The sequence below is a fragment of the Colletotrichum fioriniae genome, assembly GCF_027942845.1.
Source record: "Colletotrichum fioriniae strain IMI 355084 chromosome Unknown scaffold_10, whole genome shotgun sequence".
Taxonomy (NCBI): Eukaryota; Fungi; Ascomycota; class Sordariomycetes; order Glomerellales; family Glomerellaceae; genus Colletotrichum; species Colletotrichum fioriniae.
The window spans coordinates 101,177-116,394 of record NW_027076846.1 but is presented as its reverse complement, the minus strand read 5'-3'; the positions used below and the strand labels follow the sequence as shown (position 1 = coordinate 116,394).

The 15,218-nt window shown below is 52.5% G+C and overlaps 1 protein-coding gene across 1 annotated transcript; it reads left to right on the top strand.

Annotated features, from left to right (window-relative positions):
• Positions 1-4,731: 4,731 nt before the first annotated feature.
• BNA5_1 (Kynureninase (L-kynurenine hydrolase)) lies at positions 4,732-6,355 on the top strand (the record flags this gene model as incomplete). The annotated part of the gene is made up of 3 exons (XM_065758225.1): positions 4,732-4,867; positions 4,989-5,383; positions 5,438-6,355. 3 exons carry the CDS (start codon positions 4,732-4,734, stop codon positions 6,353-6,355), a joined length of 1,449 nt encoding a protein of 482 aa, XP_065612980.1.
• Between the last annotated feature and the right edge of the window lie 8,863 nt (positions 6,356-15,218).

Here is a 15,218-nt window from a genome sequence, read left to right as displayed (position 1 = left end):
GCGAGACTCTCTGTTTTCCACATTTCTCTTACCCCAGATCTTCTGCACAACTACACAGATCAGCCAGCTCAGCCCTCCTTTTACACACGCACGCCCAGGAAGGCCCCCCAACAACAGTCTAGACCAGAACAAGCAGCAAAACCCCCAGGGTCCAAGATCCGAGGGAGAAGGAGTCAAGCCTGTAAAAAGATCACGGGACGGCAACAATGTTGGGGATGGCCCTTGACCCTTCCAGCCCCGAGTGGCCCGGGAGCGCGGCGGCTGATGTCTCCCTTTCCCCACAGCCGCTCTAGTATGGCTCTTGTTTGTTCCATCTGCCAACCGACGGGACCGGGCCCCCGAATCGTCGAGTTTCCATTACCCCCAGATTACTTGATCGTGCAGCCCGCGCCAGCGCCAGTTGCGACCCCGAGATGGCCACGGGACAGTCCGACTTGGCCCCATTGGGGAAGTTGGGAAGACTTCTGGATGATGGGAAACCTAGTTCGTTTGGACAATGCCCCCGTTCTCCTCTGACTCTTGCAGCTTGCACTTCTGTCGGCTTTTACCCCAGCTTTTCGGTACCGTACCTTGGATGGTGTTCACGACTCACGATACTCTCACTCCCTTTTGCAAGTCTCGACTTGCGTAACAAACACGTCCATTCCACAGAATCTAGCCCACCCCAGGCCGGGGCCCCGACGATCCAAATTGATGCCCCGCGATCCCGCATCGCCATTACCAAATGGAAAAGCCGTTGTAAAACACTGCCGGTCTCCAAAGGTCCTGAACCCAAGACTCCTCTCGTCACGCGGTCTGGCAAGGCCTTTTGTTTCGTCCAAATTTGAATCTCTTCTCTTTTTCTCTCCCGTCCGTTACCTGAGTAGCCACCCTCCCCCTTCCTGCATACTAATATACCATGTGGATGTTATGGGGTAAGAGTTTAGGGAATCTTGACAGCAAACCTAGAATGGATGGAGTGTTCAAGTCCGCAATTCGTGACTCTGTCTGTGGATTCGATGCTCAGCCATGTATGGCAGTTGCAAACGTTGAGACGTGAACCATGTCTCCGTTGGAAGGGTCAAGAGACAGGACGTGTCACGATCTTTCCCTCACCGTACCTTACCCCGATTTCACCTTTTCAGTCCCCCGAGTTCTAGATTTGTTCACACCTCAAGGTGTGGGACACACACGCCACATTGCCGCTGCCAAAAAATAGGGGGTTGACCGCTTTACCCCAACAACGCCTCTAATCACTATTGACGGGAGTGAAGAGATCGTGACTCCAATGGCATAGCCACAAGGGGGATGGAAAACTCGGATCGTCACTTGCCAAGTTTACTCACTGCCTTTCCCCAGATTTTGCTTCCCAGGTCCCTTCCCCCTTTTTTTTTGTATTCCCCGGAGAAAGCTTGGGGCAAGTCAGCCGTCACAGGTGTCTATCTAGCTCACCACGGACCAAGGAAAGAAAAACGAGAAAGGTCACGATGCACTCGTTGTTTAATTTCCTCACCGCGCCAGGTGCCCGTCAAGCCCGGTTCTCGTTCCAGGTCAATGGCACCATTCCAGCCCCAGGTCACGATGGAGAGAAGCTCTCACCTCTGTTTTGGGTCTGGGGGTGTAGAAAAGTCAGTTAATGACACATAGAAACGGGGATGAACTGGTAGCTCTGGTTTATTTCCAGACAATTAAAATAGAAAATCATAACAAAATAAACCCTTTTTTTTTCCTCCGATACTTTGAGCATTGGACTTGCTGCTCTAACTTACCCCTTGCTTTAGTGGCTTTAGTCGCAAAAGTCACAAAAGCTGTTGCAATAATTGCGGCATCGTGCAAACTCACTGCCGGCCGCCACAAACATGTACGAGTACGTAAGAATATTCCGGCCGGTTCTGACCTATGCATTCCCTTCTCTTTCTCTTTTTTTCTCTCTCTCTTCGCTTGTCTGTTGATTGGATATGCAAAACGGAGAGATATAAGAGAGGCCTCCTCTATTGTGCATATCAACGGGCGCATCGTGCCGCGTCTACCTATTCCGATCCGGCAAGGCACCACGATTAGAGAGCCCTATTTTCAAGCGTTTCACTCTAGCGAAAAAAAAACTTTGAAGTTGAGCCGCTGGAGAGAAAATGGCTCTTCCTGATTGAGTAACCCAGAGGCATTTTTAGGATATTTTCAACGCCGTTTACGCCCGCCGTGAGGGAGGCCTCTTGGAACTCAGAGTAGCCTATGGCTTGGGAGAGACCTGCCCTCGCAGTATTGGTAAGTTGTAGACCGTCACAGAGGCAGAATAAAATAAAAGAAAGAGCAATTTGGTAGCCAAGCAGAGCCTCCCACAAACTTTGGTGATCACGCCGGAGGGTCGGGGTCTCCACCCGAAACTGTCCCAACGTCAAGTCAAAATCCAGCCAAGAAAACCCGCGAGCGTATTGTTAGGTCCGGTGCAGCGGCTTTCCCGTCCTCGCAGGAGTACCAACTACCTCACCCTAGTCATGTTGTGTCCTCGGGCCTGCAACATTCCGTTCCAAAATTCCATCTTTAGTAATTAGTTACAGAGTATTCTTAGGAAAAGGTACATCGTAGAAAGCCCGCCGGGAGGGCGTTATCTTGTTTCCTTTCTCGGTCCCTCTCTCTCTTCTTACTTTTGCGGAGCTTCATCTCATTGGAGTAGCTGACCGATCAATTGTGTGAAAGATACCAAAAATGGCGCCTATTTTCATCTCTCTCTTGCTTCAGTCCTCCGTATCAAGCACAAAAGGGCCCGTCACCACCCCCTGCCACCCCGCAGAGCAAACTTGCATGAGGCTAAGGGGAACCCGAAAGTGCGAAGATCATCCGACCACCCGGGCGAGCAAGGGGAAACTTTCCAAGATGTTCGGGTTGGGCACCCGGTGCTTATCTTTCCATGGCTCTGGGAAGACTTGCTTGATTCTGGGAAACACAGAGAGTAGTTCCGTGTCACAACAGATGATAACGAAAGGAAAAGAAGGGAAAAGTGGCTTGAATTCGAAACGGGCCTCCTTGGGCCCAGGCTTGTCCGACTGCCTCAGGTTCTGCAAGGAAAGTAAGCCCGGCCAGTCTACCGCTGTGTATGAATACTTCGTACATTGATACCCGCCAAGCGCCCGCCGCTGCCGAAGAACCCCGTGCCGTGATTCCTTCCGTGGAACATTGAAATCCGTCGGGGAGGCTGAGGGTGGGCGCCGTACTTCCCACCACCCATTTTCGTTTACAGAGTCACCTTGTCCTCCGCATCACCCGCCGTGAATCCCCGGACGCTCACGGGGAGGAGGGGGTGACGGACTTGTCTTCTGGCTCCGTCCGACCCCGTGCTACCTACCTTACCTTTCCACCTCCCACCCTCTCCATCTAGTCGTACATAGCATAGACTCGTATGTATTCTGTTGGATCCATCCACGTGGTCCTCCTTTCCCCAAAAAGCACTCCATCTAGATGGAGTGTAAGACCAGGTATCTGGCAGTCCACCAGGTACCGCCATCCGCAAGAAACAGAAAAAACTTGGAGGGGCGAGACAAGACGCAAGCCCACCCCCGCCATGCCGTCGTCGTCGCCGCCGCCTCCGCCGCCGTCCGTACCTGATTTACCTTGCGCCTCAAGACTCAAGGTACCGACTGGCCCTGTCTGGACCCGAACGATCTCGTGTGCCCCCCCAGACTCGCGGATTGCGGAGGGTTGTTGCCAAGGGACGAGTCAGCAAAACCCCGCATGTGGCCAGTCTATGGGGTAATGAGGGGGTAATACCGGGGTTTTGAAGGGGTAATGAAAACTCCCATATTTCGTAATCCGAGGCGTTTAGCTCGAGCACGTTATTGTTGTTTTGATGATGATGGAATGGAACAGAAGTTTTTTTCTTACTTTGATTGTCACGATGCAGGTTTTTGATATTTCGAAACTTGTGAGATATATGCTTGTACAAGTGTACATTGATGCGGTCAGACAAAGTATATGGTACTTCCAACGATGTACATGTCGAGGATCAAAGGGAAAGTACTTTGATTTAATCGAATTCACATCTTTGACTTCAGCATCACGACACGACACGAAACGAAGTTTTCCAAGGCCCACTAAACCACATAGTTTTTGGAGAAAAAGAGGATCCTTTCCCACTTGATGCTGAGATGGTGGATTCTCCATCGTCTCACCTCGTCCTCCTCTCTCCCCAACTGCTTTACATGGTGGGAACACCTGATGCTTCCTTGGTCTCTCAGTGGTCAGCTCCATCCCAAGCTCAGATAGCTGCTACACAGTCACCCAGCTTCAAGTGGTCGTGGTGGTCACTTGGTGATCATGGAAGGTGAGAGGTGGAAGGTGGTGATGAACGTTGCCAGCTGCGCGGCGTGGCCCCGCCAGCCGGAGCTCCATCTGAACCCCTCATTGGAGGAGAGGCGCACGCGCGGGAATTATCCAATGGAGCATCATGACTTCACTCGTTTTTTTTGGTTGGAAAACACTGCCGACCTCACTACCTTTGACCTAACGTGTCTAATCTTGTAAGCTGTAGACGGAGGATTTTGAGGCCAGCTCATTAACTTCAAGGATCTTGACACACACGATCAAGGGTTACTGCGACTCTGCCGAACCCAAGAGAGAAGATCCCAAGACACTTTGACGGCCATCTCGATTTCCCCACCCCCGCTTCAGTCTCTCTCTCCCCAACCTCAAGCCAAGGTCGGAGCGAGAGGTTGCCCTACCTCATCTTAGTCAAAGGTCATCCACACTATCCGACCCGATATGGATCCTCTCCTCGACGCTTCCATCAGGCAACGCGCCGAGGCCCTGGACCAGGAAGATGCGCTGAGGCACACGCGGGACGAATTCGTCATCCCAACGAAACGAGAGATCACCAGCAAGACCCTTGCCAAGAAAGGTCAGCAACTGAGAACATCATCCTCCTTCATCAGAAGACACCTAGCTCCCCTTCACCTTCAAAGCTCCTCGTCCGCTTTTCACATGCTCACCCCTGGTCACTCAATGCCTCCAGACTCTAGATTTTGGAGCTAACATCATTCACCAAGGAAAAGATGACGGCTCTGCCACATCAGAAGCCGGGCAGCAGAAATGCACCTACCTCTGCGGCAACTCCCTCGGTCTGCAGCCTAAGCGCACCGCCGTGAGGATACAGCAGTATCTGTCCACCTGGGCGACGCAGGGCGTCCAGGGGCACTTCAAGCCTCTTGAAGACTCCCCGTTGCCGACATGGCTCGACGTCGACGCCAGGGCGGCCAAGATGATGGCTCCTATTGTTGGCGCTGATGAATCAGAGGTCGCTGTGATGCAGACCTTGACAGCAAACCTCCATCTTCTCATGTCGGCCTTTTATAAGCCCAAGAAGGATGGCAGACACAAGATTATCCTGGAGAGCAAGGCCTTTCCGAGTGACCACGTAAGTCAGCTCTCTTCCACAAACTTGGGCGGATGGCACTAACGACTCGTACAGTTCGTCGTGGAGACCCAAATCAGACACCATGATCTCTCCCCATCAACGTCAATGGTCTGCATTGAACCCCCCTCAACCGCCGTAGAACCAACCCTCGCAACCCAGCACATCCTCTCCGTCATCGAAGCCCATGCCGCAGACACGGCCCTCATCCTCCTGCCGGGCATCCAGTACTACACCGGCCAGCTCCTCGACATCCCCACCATCACCGCCTTCGCCCACAAGCACGCCATCCCCATCATCTGGGACCTGGCCCACGCCGTCGGCAACGTCCCGCTGCATCTCCACGATTGGGACGTCGACGCCGCGGCCTGGTGCACGTACAAGTACCTCAACGGCGGGCCGGGCTGCATCGGCGGCGCGTTCGTCAACGCGCGGCACACGGCCGTCACGACCTCGGTCGAGGACGCCGACTCCGAGCAAGGGTATGTGAACCGTTTCGGCGGCTGGTGGGGCAACGACAAGAGCTCGCGCTTCGTGATGGCGACAAAGTTCCACCCGGCGGCCGGGGCGGCCGGTTTCCAGCTGAGCAACCCGAGCGTGCTCGACATCACGTCTCTGTGCGCCTCGCTCGAGGTGTTTGAGCTCGCGGGCGGGATGGCGCCGCTGCGGGAAAAGTCGAAGCGGTTGACGGCGTTCCTGGAGGTGCTGCTACAGAACTGGCTCAGTTCCGATATGTTTAGCATTATTACACCGTCGGGGAGCGAGGAGCGCGGCGCGCAGCTGAGTTTGAAGCTCGCGGATGGGCTGTTGGATGGTGTTATGGAGTACTTTGAGGAGGTTGGAGTGGTCATTGACGAGAGGAAGCCGAATGTTATCAGAGTTGCGCCGGCGCCGTTGTATAATACGTTTGTGGACTGTGTCGACTTTGTTGAGCACTTTGGCAAGGCTTTGCAAAGGGCCAGCAAGAGGGCGTAGATATGCTTAGGCTCATATCGAAGATATCCGACATCAGACTTTCCACAGAGAATATAGGAAAGACTCGACATACCTTGTCAACTGTTCGAAGCTCACACCTCAATGATTACCAGGTCAGCCACACCCACCCGCGCCTTCCCTTCCCATCCAGCTGCGTCACAAACTTTCTCATCCGATACCTTTGCTGCTTATACCACCCTCAATACACAACAACAAGCCCTCATATACCCCCTCAACCCAATTCCTGTCACCAGCGCAGCAGGCGCCCCCTAGGCCGGGGGTCAGGTCAAACTGTGGTGTGGTGGTGGAACGGTTTATGGTTAACAACCAAATTTACGCCAACCAGCCTACTCGACGCCAGGCTTAGCGAGTTCGAGTCCCAGCATGAGCACCAGAGATGTAGCCCCCAGTTCAGCACCGGGGGGGGGTGAACTCTTTTGTTTTTTTGAACTCTCGAGTGATTAGTCATTATTGTTGTTAGTATGCCATGAGTCTTGGGGGATGTAGTGTAATAGTTGTTAGAGTACTGCTCTCAAGCACTAGATAGTCAAGAAACACTCGCTCATAATTTCCTCCGCTATTTATTTCCCCCTATTTGTTGATTGACTACGCTCCTATTATACCAAGCAGGGGAGAATTCCTAACTCTGTCCGGGAACACCTAAGTCGAGCGAGAGCATTATCAGAGGCTATTTAGTCAAAGATACTTGAGAGATCCCGCGGACGGCCTCTTCCTTCTTCTTGGGTTCGATAACAATATACCTAAGCAGGGAACAACTCCCCAGACCATTCGAGAAGTCCATCTGCTCTTCTCCCCCTTAAGACTATCCACGTTCCTTCTGAGAGCCACCTCACTCCCCTCTGCTCACTTGCTCCTTCCTGATCCATCTCACCTCAAGGTACCTCAGGCACTCCGTTCCTTCCATCTGAATTTTGAACAAGAAAAGCGTACGCGTGACCGCCTCACGCGGACGCGATGTTGTTCAAGAGGCCGTGGTTACCTCAGAAACGGCTAAGGAGGGCGGTTAGAAGGAGGTTGGAGGGTGTTTATTACCTTAGTGTGGATCGGTCCTTCTCACTTCGTCCGATCTTCATCTCTACACCTTCCTCATCGCGGAGCTTGTCTATCTTTCCATCCTTCCATCACCACAACATCACGTTGCTCAGAGACCCGCGCAAATATCCCCAACCTCCCACTTCCACAAATCACATTCTCTAACCATTCTTACTTGCGCAGTGCTCAAGAAATCATTCTTCGAGTCTGGTCTTGTATTTTTGGTGTTTGGAGTGTCGTATTTTTGGTCCTTTTTTGCCACCCTTCCACATCCCGAGTCTAGCACATTGTCGCGCCCCCGCGATCGCGTCTTTCTTGAGCATCAACTTTCCGCGCCGAGTCCCCTGACCACGAGCTTGGCTCCAGAGCACGCGAGAGATACCATCGTCGGAAATCTGCTCGTTGTGTAGTTGTTCAGTATGGAAGACAACTTCACTCACCACGCTTCTGTGGCGTCTCGTCGGTCATCAGGCCAACAGCAGAAGCCTCTTCAAGACCCTGCCGAGCCAAGATACGCGTCGCTTCCACCCCTTCGACCTAGCAATCGCACGCCGCGGCACTATACTATCTCACATGGTAGTTTATCGCGTGAGCGCGGTGCAAAGGCCGAGTATTCTCTACATAGCACCAACCACATCCACCCGTCGCCAGCTTCCCAGTCAGCCTCTAGAAGGCTCAATAGCTCTTCGGCAGCTTATCAGCAAACTCCCAGAACTCCATTTCCCGAACTTCCAGTCATGGCTTCTTCACTAGGTCCGATTCAGTCGCAATCGCACTTTCCGTCGGCTATCGATCACGATCGGCATAGGATTCTGAGCCCACACCCTCCTCCTGACGCTCATTGGCCATCTGGCCGAAACGCATCTTCTCTGCCATCAACCGATTTCTCTAGAAGCTATCGAGAGAATGCTTCGGAACATCGTTACCAGCAGGCTTCTAACCTGTCGAGTCTACACGCTACGGCCAAAACCAGGGCCACATCCCAGGTTGCGGACAGCCTGTTCGTCGATCAAGGTGGTTTACATCGCGGCAACCCACTGCTTGATAACCCGACTGCACACCTCCACACACCTTCTTCACCTCTGAGAATTCCGTCGCCTGCCACCGGTGATCACATTGATCACCTAAGATTTCTGGACAAGCTGCAGAGTCGGGCTTTCAAAAGCGGCTTCTTCCCTGACACCGAAGAACGCGAGAGTCATGGAGGTTCAAGCAAAAAACCTACAATAACAGCTGCCTCAGCCGAAGGCCTTCAGGAGAGAATCGCAGCAAGCAAGGTGTCTGGCTTCATTCTTGAAGATGAAGACGAAGAACATCACGCTTATTCTAGCACGGATAGACAGAGACACACGCAAATAGCAGCTACAAAGCCCAAGACGACTTCCCGTCCTCGCACATCATCATTATCTTCAACTCTTGTCGACCATGATATCGAACCCCAAAACCTCCACAAGAAGCGGCCAAGTGAGAATGATGCAACACGCCGGGCATCAGGAACCAACCAAGGCGCCGCCAAAGAGAAAGCTGTGGGTACCGCAAAGGAATCGACCGTCCCAAAAAGCTTCAGTCTGCTATCCAACATGATGGCCAAGGCGCCCAAGCCTTCCATCCGAATTGTGACAGTCCCTAAGCATGGAGTCAAGCCAGTTCGTCAAGCCCAACGTCAGGATGATATCTCTTCAAAGACCTAGAACGATTTGAAAGGGAACACTCAGTCGACGACAACGAAGGGGTCGAAGCGAAGCCGGGATGATGCTGCACCTGACAGGTCGTTGCCGGCTCGAACCATCAAGAAGCAGAGAATAGAAGCCCCCGCGAAGGCTTCAGCAACAACAAAGGCGTCTCTTGCTACGCGGGGTCGATCTTCTATCCGCACAACACCAAGCCAGAAGCCGAAAGTGTTAAATCAGCGTAGAATGGACCCCGACACGATGGGCTTGGTGGCCATAAAGACTTTGCCAGGCCCTTTGTACGAACCCGAACAACCCCTTCCTGGGTTCGCCAATAGCAAGTATGAAGGCGATTATGAGAGTGACGACTCTTTTGCTTCTCTTGGGAAGCATGCTCCAACCGACTTAAGAACGGGTAGGCCTAGGAGCCATACACTCCCTAACCCCAAGACAGGAGGTACATCCAGCCATGGTAAATCACTGACGTTAGATTTGCTCAGTTCTGGAAGTGAGTACTGCACCGTTTCCATGATTCCTTAATTATTGGTTTACACAAGCTGACAATCTCACAGGAGATGACTCTGATGCCCGTGGTTCTGCCTCAGCCAAACCTGCTACTGAACGTAGTAGAAACGACCACTCGATCATTGGTCGCAATTGTCCCGTGTCAGAGGGCGAAGGAATGGCCCGCCATCGCCAGAAGGACCGGCAGACATGTGCCTCTCATACGCATAGTCGTATAGGACGAGCACGAGTGCACCCGGGAAACGACCCCCACACATCCGAAAGACAGCTTGTCGAGGGACTCCGATCTCCCGGTGGTTGGCATACGCGAGTCTCCAAGAGAAGCGCTTCGTCTATTCTCAGCCCGAAGTCAATTCGAGGTCAGGAGCCAGAGAAGAAGCGCAGACGGGACCAAAAGGCGCCGCCTGGCACTGAACTGAGCAAGCATGAAGTGACTCAGGGTTCTTACCGGATGACATCGTCTCACAGAAGCAACACTCGGCCTCGGTCGGCCATGCTCGAGCATATCATCACCATCGCGAACAAATCAGGTGACATGCCTGTGGCCAAGACTAGCGACACAGAAACGAGAGTTGCAGATGAGAGGCAAACCCCTGAGGCATTTGCCGAAAGCGTGGAGGACCACGTCAAGATTCTTCACCGAGAAATGGGACCTATGAAGAAGCAGAGAATGAAAGGATTGGCCAAATTGGGCACACAGAGGAAGATGAAGAAAGAGCATCACGACGACGATACTTCAGCCCTTTCGGGCGCCACAGCCGCGAGCAAGCGAGGAAGTTTTCTTCCAACGTTGTGATTCACGAATGATGTGTCTCTCATGGGTCTCCATGATGTACTGCTGTCTCAAAATTGCATCTACAGGATGTCTGAAGCTCTTGAATGGATTGGCTGGGAGGATCAGGGCGGAGATCAAGCACTAGGATGGTATTATTGGATGACGGTCGTGGACAGATTGCATGGATTACACCACACACTGTGGGATTGCCTATGGGTTGGACGGTTGGGATAGGGAGGAAGTGTATCAGTATTGGCTTTGTGGGTGTGTGGGCCATAGGCTATGAGTGCATGTCACTATCTCTAGGTTGAGAAAACAGACTTAGCATCCCATAACGAGAACCTAACATGAGTGTAACCCAGCATCCCATCTTCCAACACGGGAACAGAACTACGTGGAGTGATGTGAATAGACGGCCGAGTCGAAGCGTGCCACGTTGTTCCTCGACACTCCTAGGTCTAAGTTTATGTCAAGATTCCATATTCTTGAATGAAGTTCTCAGCCGACAGGGTGCTGCAACAATGCAGTTTCTCGACTACACAGGATAAGGTATATGGATCAGTCTTAAGCAACTCACGGATTCTAAATCAGGAATGTCAGGGCAGAGAGGAAATGTTGTCACTGCGGAAAGTGACCGGCCAGAATCGAGACAATGCTGAGACTTGCTGGGTAATGGCAAGCGGGCTACCCTATACGATCTGCAAAAATGAAATCCCGCAATCTTTTTGCTTCCATGGTGCGTCTGCTGCAAATCAAGGCTGAAATGCCCTCTTGGCTTCAAGGCAATGGTCTTAGTTAGAGTTTGGAGAAAACTCGGTAGCAACCGGTGCGCGACTAGTTAATTGTTCGCACTCGCTCTATAGAGACATGGGAGTTTAGCAGAGCAGAGAAGCCCGATGGGCACCGAGGGAGTCCGACACGCAGCCCTGGTGCGACGACGAGGATGACCGGGAAGAATGCAGAACTCAAGGTGAGATGAGGTCAGTTCGGAGCTCGGATGAGTCGGTATTTGGATGGTGCGCAAGGTTCTCCTTATTCGGAGGGTGTCTGTACAGTCTCTGAAGATGTTTCCCCAGACGAGATCAAGCCAGCTCCTGAACAGAAACAAAAGGCGTGTTCTAGATCTTGAGATGACAGAGCGCACATGCGCATATGAGATGTCAAAGTTTACTTTTGAGCACCTGGGAGACCCGGGAAGTGGTAGATACTTGGTTGATAGGATCGGATTCTGTGGGCGACGTCTGGGCCAAAAGTCCAAAAAGCTTCGGCACAGACGCGCTCTACCTAGCTTCGGGAAGCAATTCAAGTCCGTGGTTAGGAGGGGCCGCTCGGAATGATAGCGGATGATGTGCGGTTGAGCTGCAAGCTGCGAGCTTAAACGAAAAGCAGCGGGAAAACAGAAAAAGAAAAGGGGCTCTCAAGGAGGGACTCGGCCGAGCGAGCCGTCGTTCGGATCCTCTTAATGTAAGCCTGGCGTAGGGGAGTGGCGGGCGTCAGATCGGAGAGGCTCTAGCGTCAAAGTCTATCTGGGGTGGGATTTTCGACAAGAGAGGAGATCTGTAGAAGAGATGGGCATTTGTCTTTGCCTCTTCCGGAGTAAGCAACGAGCCAGTTTTTCCACATTAGGTTTGGATGTGCGTTCGGCCGTGGTTCAGTGCGACGGGAGACCGGTTGATGGATGTTTGCTAACGGGGTCTCGGACTCTTGGGAAATGATGATGGGACTTGTTTCCTCGGGAGGGCACTGCGATTGGGTCCCGGAGAAAGTTCCGGATGCTTCGTGTATGAATAGTGACTTCTCCAATACTGAGAGGCATCACATTGTGAGCCATGAATGGACGGACGGGCACGGTGTCAGTGAGGTTTTGAGATGAACGACGAGATCTGGCGTGTTGCTCTTCCTCACTCTGTCTCGAAAACAATGTGAGACGGAAAGGGTTGCGTCTCACATCTAATACCAGACAATTGTGGGTGAGGTGTCAAGAGCTCGTGCAATGCTCCAGGATAATGTAGCATACACTAGGGTCGATGGTGACATGAACGCCAGGGTAGAGGCGTTGTCGGTTTAGGATAGCGCCGGTTATACGAGATGGTCCGAGAGGTTCGATGTGGGCGCTCTCAGGAATCATACGACGGAGAGACCTTTTCGTGGGCTTTCTGAAAGAATGTCAAATGTAACAACCCGGAGACTGGGTCCTAGGTCAATCTTCGCGCACAAATTTGGTGTTTATCCTCTCGGTAGCGCGTCTACTGGCGCGAAACGTTTGCCATGTGCGGATTGGCGACCTTGCAGCGCAAGAGCTAGCCTCGACGCGACAGAGGTTCGTGATAAACGAATATGGATATTCTTTAGTGTCCTGCCCGGATGGATCGGCAGAGAGCCTGAAACTCACACATTAAGCGGAGTGTCATTGGGGGCCGTTTGATTTTCCTTCCTCCAGGCGTGTGTCGAGACCGGACCTATATTCCTGGGGAGTGGGATACGGCTTAGTCGCCTTTTTGAACGTTGTCCATCAAAGCTAGATGTTTCAGCGGAGGATAAGTGGCCAGCAACAGAGGAAATTTGGACGATGTTGAGGAAACAACGGGGTGGCTGTGCCGCGGTGCAGAGTTGCGATGAACAATGTTGGATGGGTAGCCGTACTCCGTACACAGCGAGTAAGGACGACGGCCAGACGGCCAGAGAGGTCCAAGGACGAGGAGGGGACGAGTCGAGAGTTTAGAGGGAGCCGAGGATGATCGACGCAGGGCTCAATCTGTCGGGTGCTCTTATCGGCGCCTTGGTCGATTCGCCTTCCCTTGGTGGCAGCCTCGTTGAAGCTAATGTGCGTAGCCCTGTAGGGAATTCTGTTTTTAAAATTGGGGGTCCAAGGGACTGCAAATGGCAGCTTGGACGTGATGACAGCAGGTTTGCTATAGAGTGCCAAGACGGCGGCCTTGGACCTAAGTTGACAAGCTTGGAAGCTTCGGCGGCGGCGGGCGGGTGCTTACCCATAATGTTAAATGATGGAAGGCCCCCAAGATGATTAGTCGCGCATATTGATATCGCTGGCTGGGCCTTTCGATATGACGGCGACAACGTCTCTGTTGTCTAAAATGCCTCATTTGCGTGCTGGTGCAAGGCTGCACGTACCCATCGACATGTGTCAAATGGAGCAGCTGGGGAAGTGTGGGAACCGGTTCCAAGGCCTTGAACGCGTCGATTGTGGGCGACGTAGGCCTAGACTGACGGAACCCCATCCGGAATGCACAATGGAAACGTAAGGTATCCGTAGAGTGACATTTGTTCCGTTTGAACAGTAGGAAAGCCGGTACCCGGACGCTTACGCAGTATGATGTCCAGTCAAGTCGGATTCATTGGATATGACAAGCTGAGTTATGTATTCGTACAGTAGAATGTAGAGTTGTAATAGAGCGATGGCATATTCGGCTTGCCAGGTTCAGTGTCCAGTCGGGCAATTTTCTTTGCCAATTGGATTTGGGAGTAGCTGAACGTCGAGCTATGAATGGAGCAGCTAAGGGGAATACTGGGTCGATTAAGCAATGTTTTGCAAGGTGAGGTTGTGTAGATGAGGTAGCTGGCGTGTTTCTGGAAGAGAGTTTGCATATTGACGCTTGCTGGTATCAACCCTGAAGAGGTCGTTTGGGCGAATGAAAGGTGCGGGGGGTTGGACGGTCGGGACTCTCTGCCGCGAAGCAGGTTTAGGTCGGGAACCCCTTCCCACGATGCGTGGCACGCGGTTGGCCGAGGTTCCTGGGATGTTTGAGGTTAGCAGAGATGGTAAGGTCAGGCAAGCCAGGACGGCGGTTCGGGTGTCTCGACGGAGGGGAAGGTGATCCAGGTCATTCCATACAGAATGGTAGACAAGAGCGGGCAGTGGTTGGGATTGAGCAATGTGGTTGGTGGAAGACTTGACGGTGCTTGGACGGTAAAGCAAAGAAGAAACGGCAAAAGCATCTGATGATGACTTCACCGCATGGCTCTCGCTGCGGGTTCCTGACTCTCTTTTCTCGTGCTCAGTGCTCGGCCCTGGTGTTTGTGTTTGTCTGTCGAGATTAAAGTCAAAGTAAGGAGGTACTCACTCCGTCGCCGTCGGGTATTCGTTCAGGATACTTGAGCTACCTCGACGTAAGGTACCTGAAGATTGAGATTGGATGTACATAGCCGCGTCGCTTCCCGTGGCAGGAAATCGAATTGTACCTATTTGACATGAAGGTCGTCATTTCAAGGGGAAAGGCGAGATAAGGTAGGTACAGGTACGAATAAGGCAAGGTAATATACTACGGACTACCTTATCAACTGATCATATTTCTTCCTTCCTGCCATGAGAGACCAGTCTGAGAGGTGACTTCCCTTGCAATATCTCTCATATTCCGGAAGTTACGGTGGCAGTGCGTCGCGGCGTTTTGGAGGGGTGGACGGTGGACCTTGGACTGAACGGGAAACAGGAAACGGGAGAGTCGAGGAAGAAGATCCACTTATCGCTTAGCGATTGGCAAAGGCTGGGCTGCTCGGTCCCAATTACCGACAGAGAGGGGCGGCGTGCCAATGTTGCACCGGTTAGCAGATATCGGGGCCGTTTTTCATTTGGCATGCCGTCAAAAATTGGAAAAAAACTCTTGTTTTCTTGGGGTTGGTTCCCCCCTTTTGTCAGGTTATTCCGTTGTTTACTCTGATTTACCTGGTTATCGCTGGGTGGCACCAAGTTCATGGGGGAGATGAGGAACGCAGATGGCGCAGCTTCTGGAACATGCCACCGATATTGGATGCAGCGGGAGGGGAAAACTCGTCAACCTCTTTTGGGCACTGATACCATCCACACAGTATGCAGTGTGCGGAG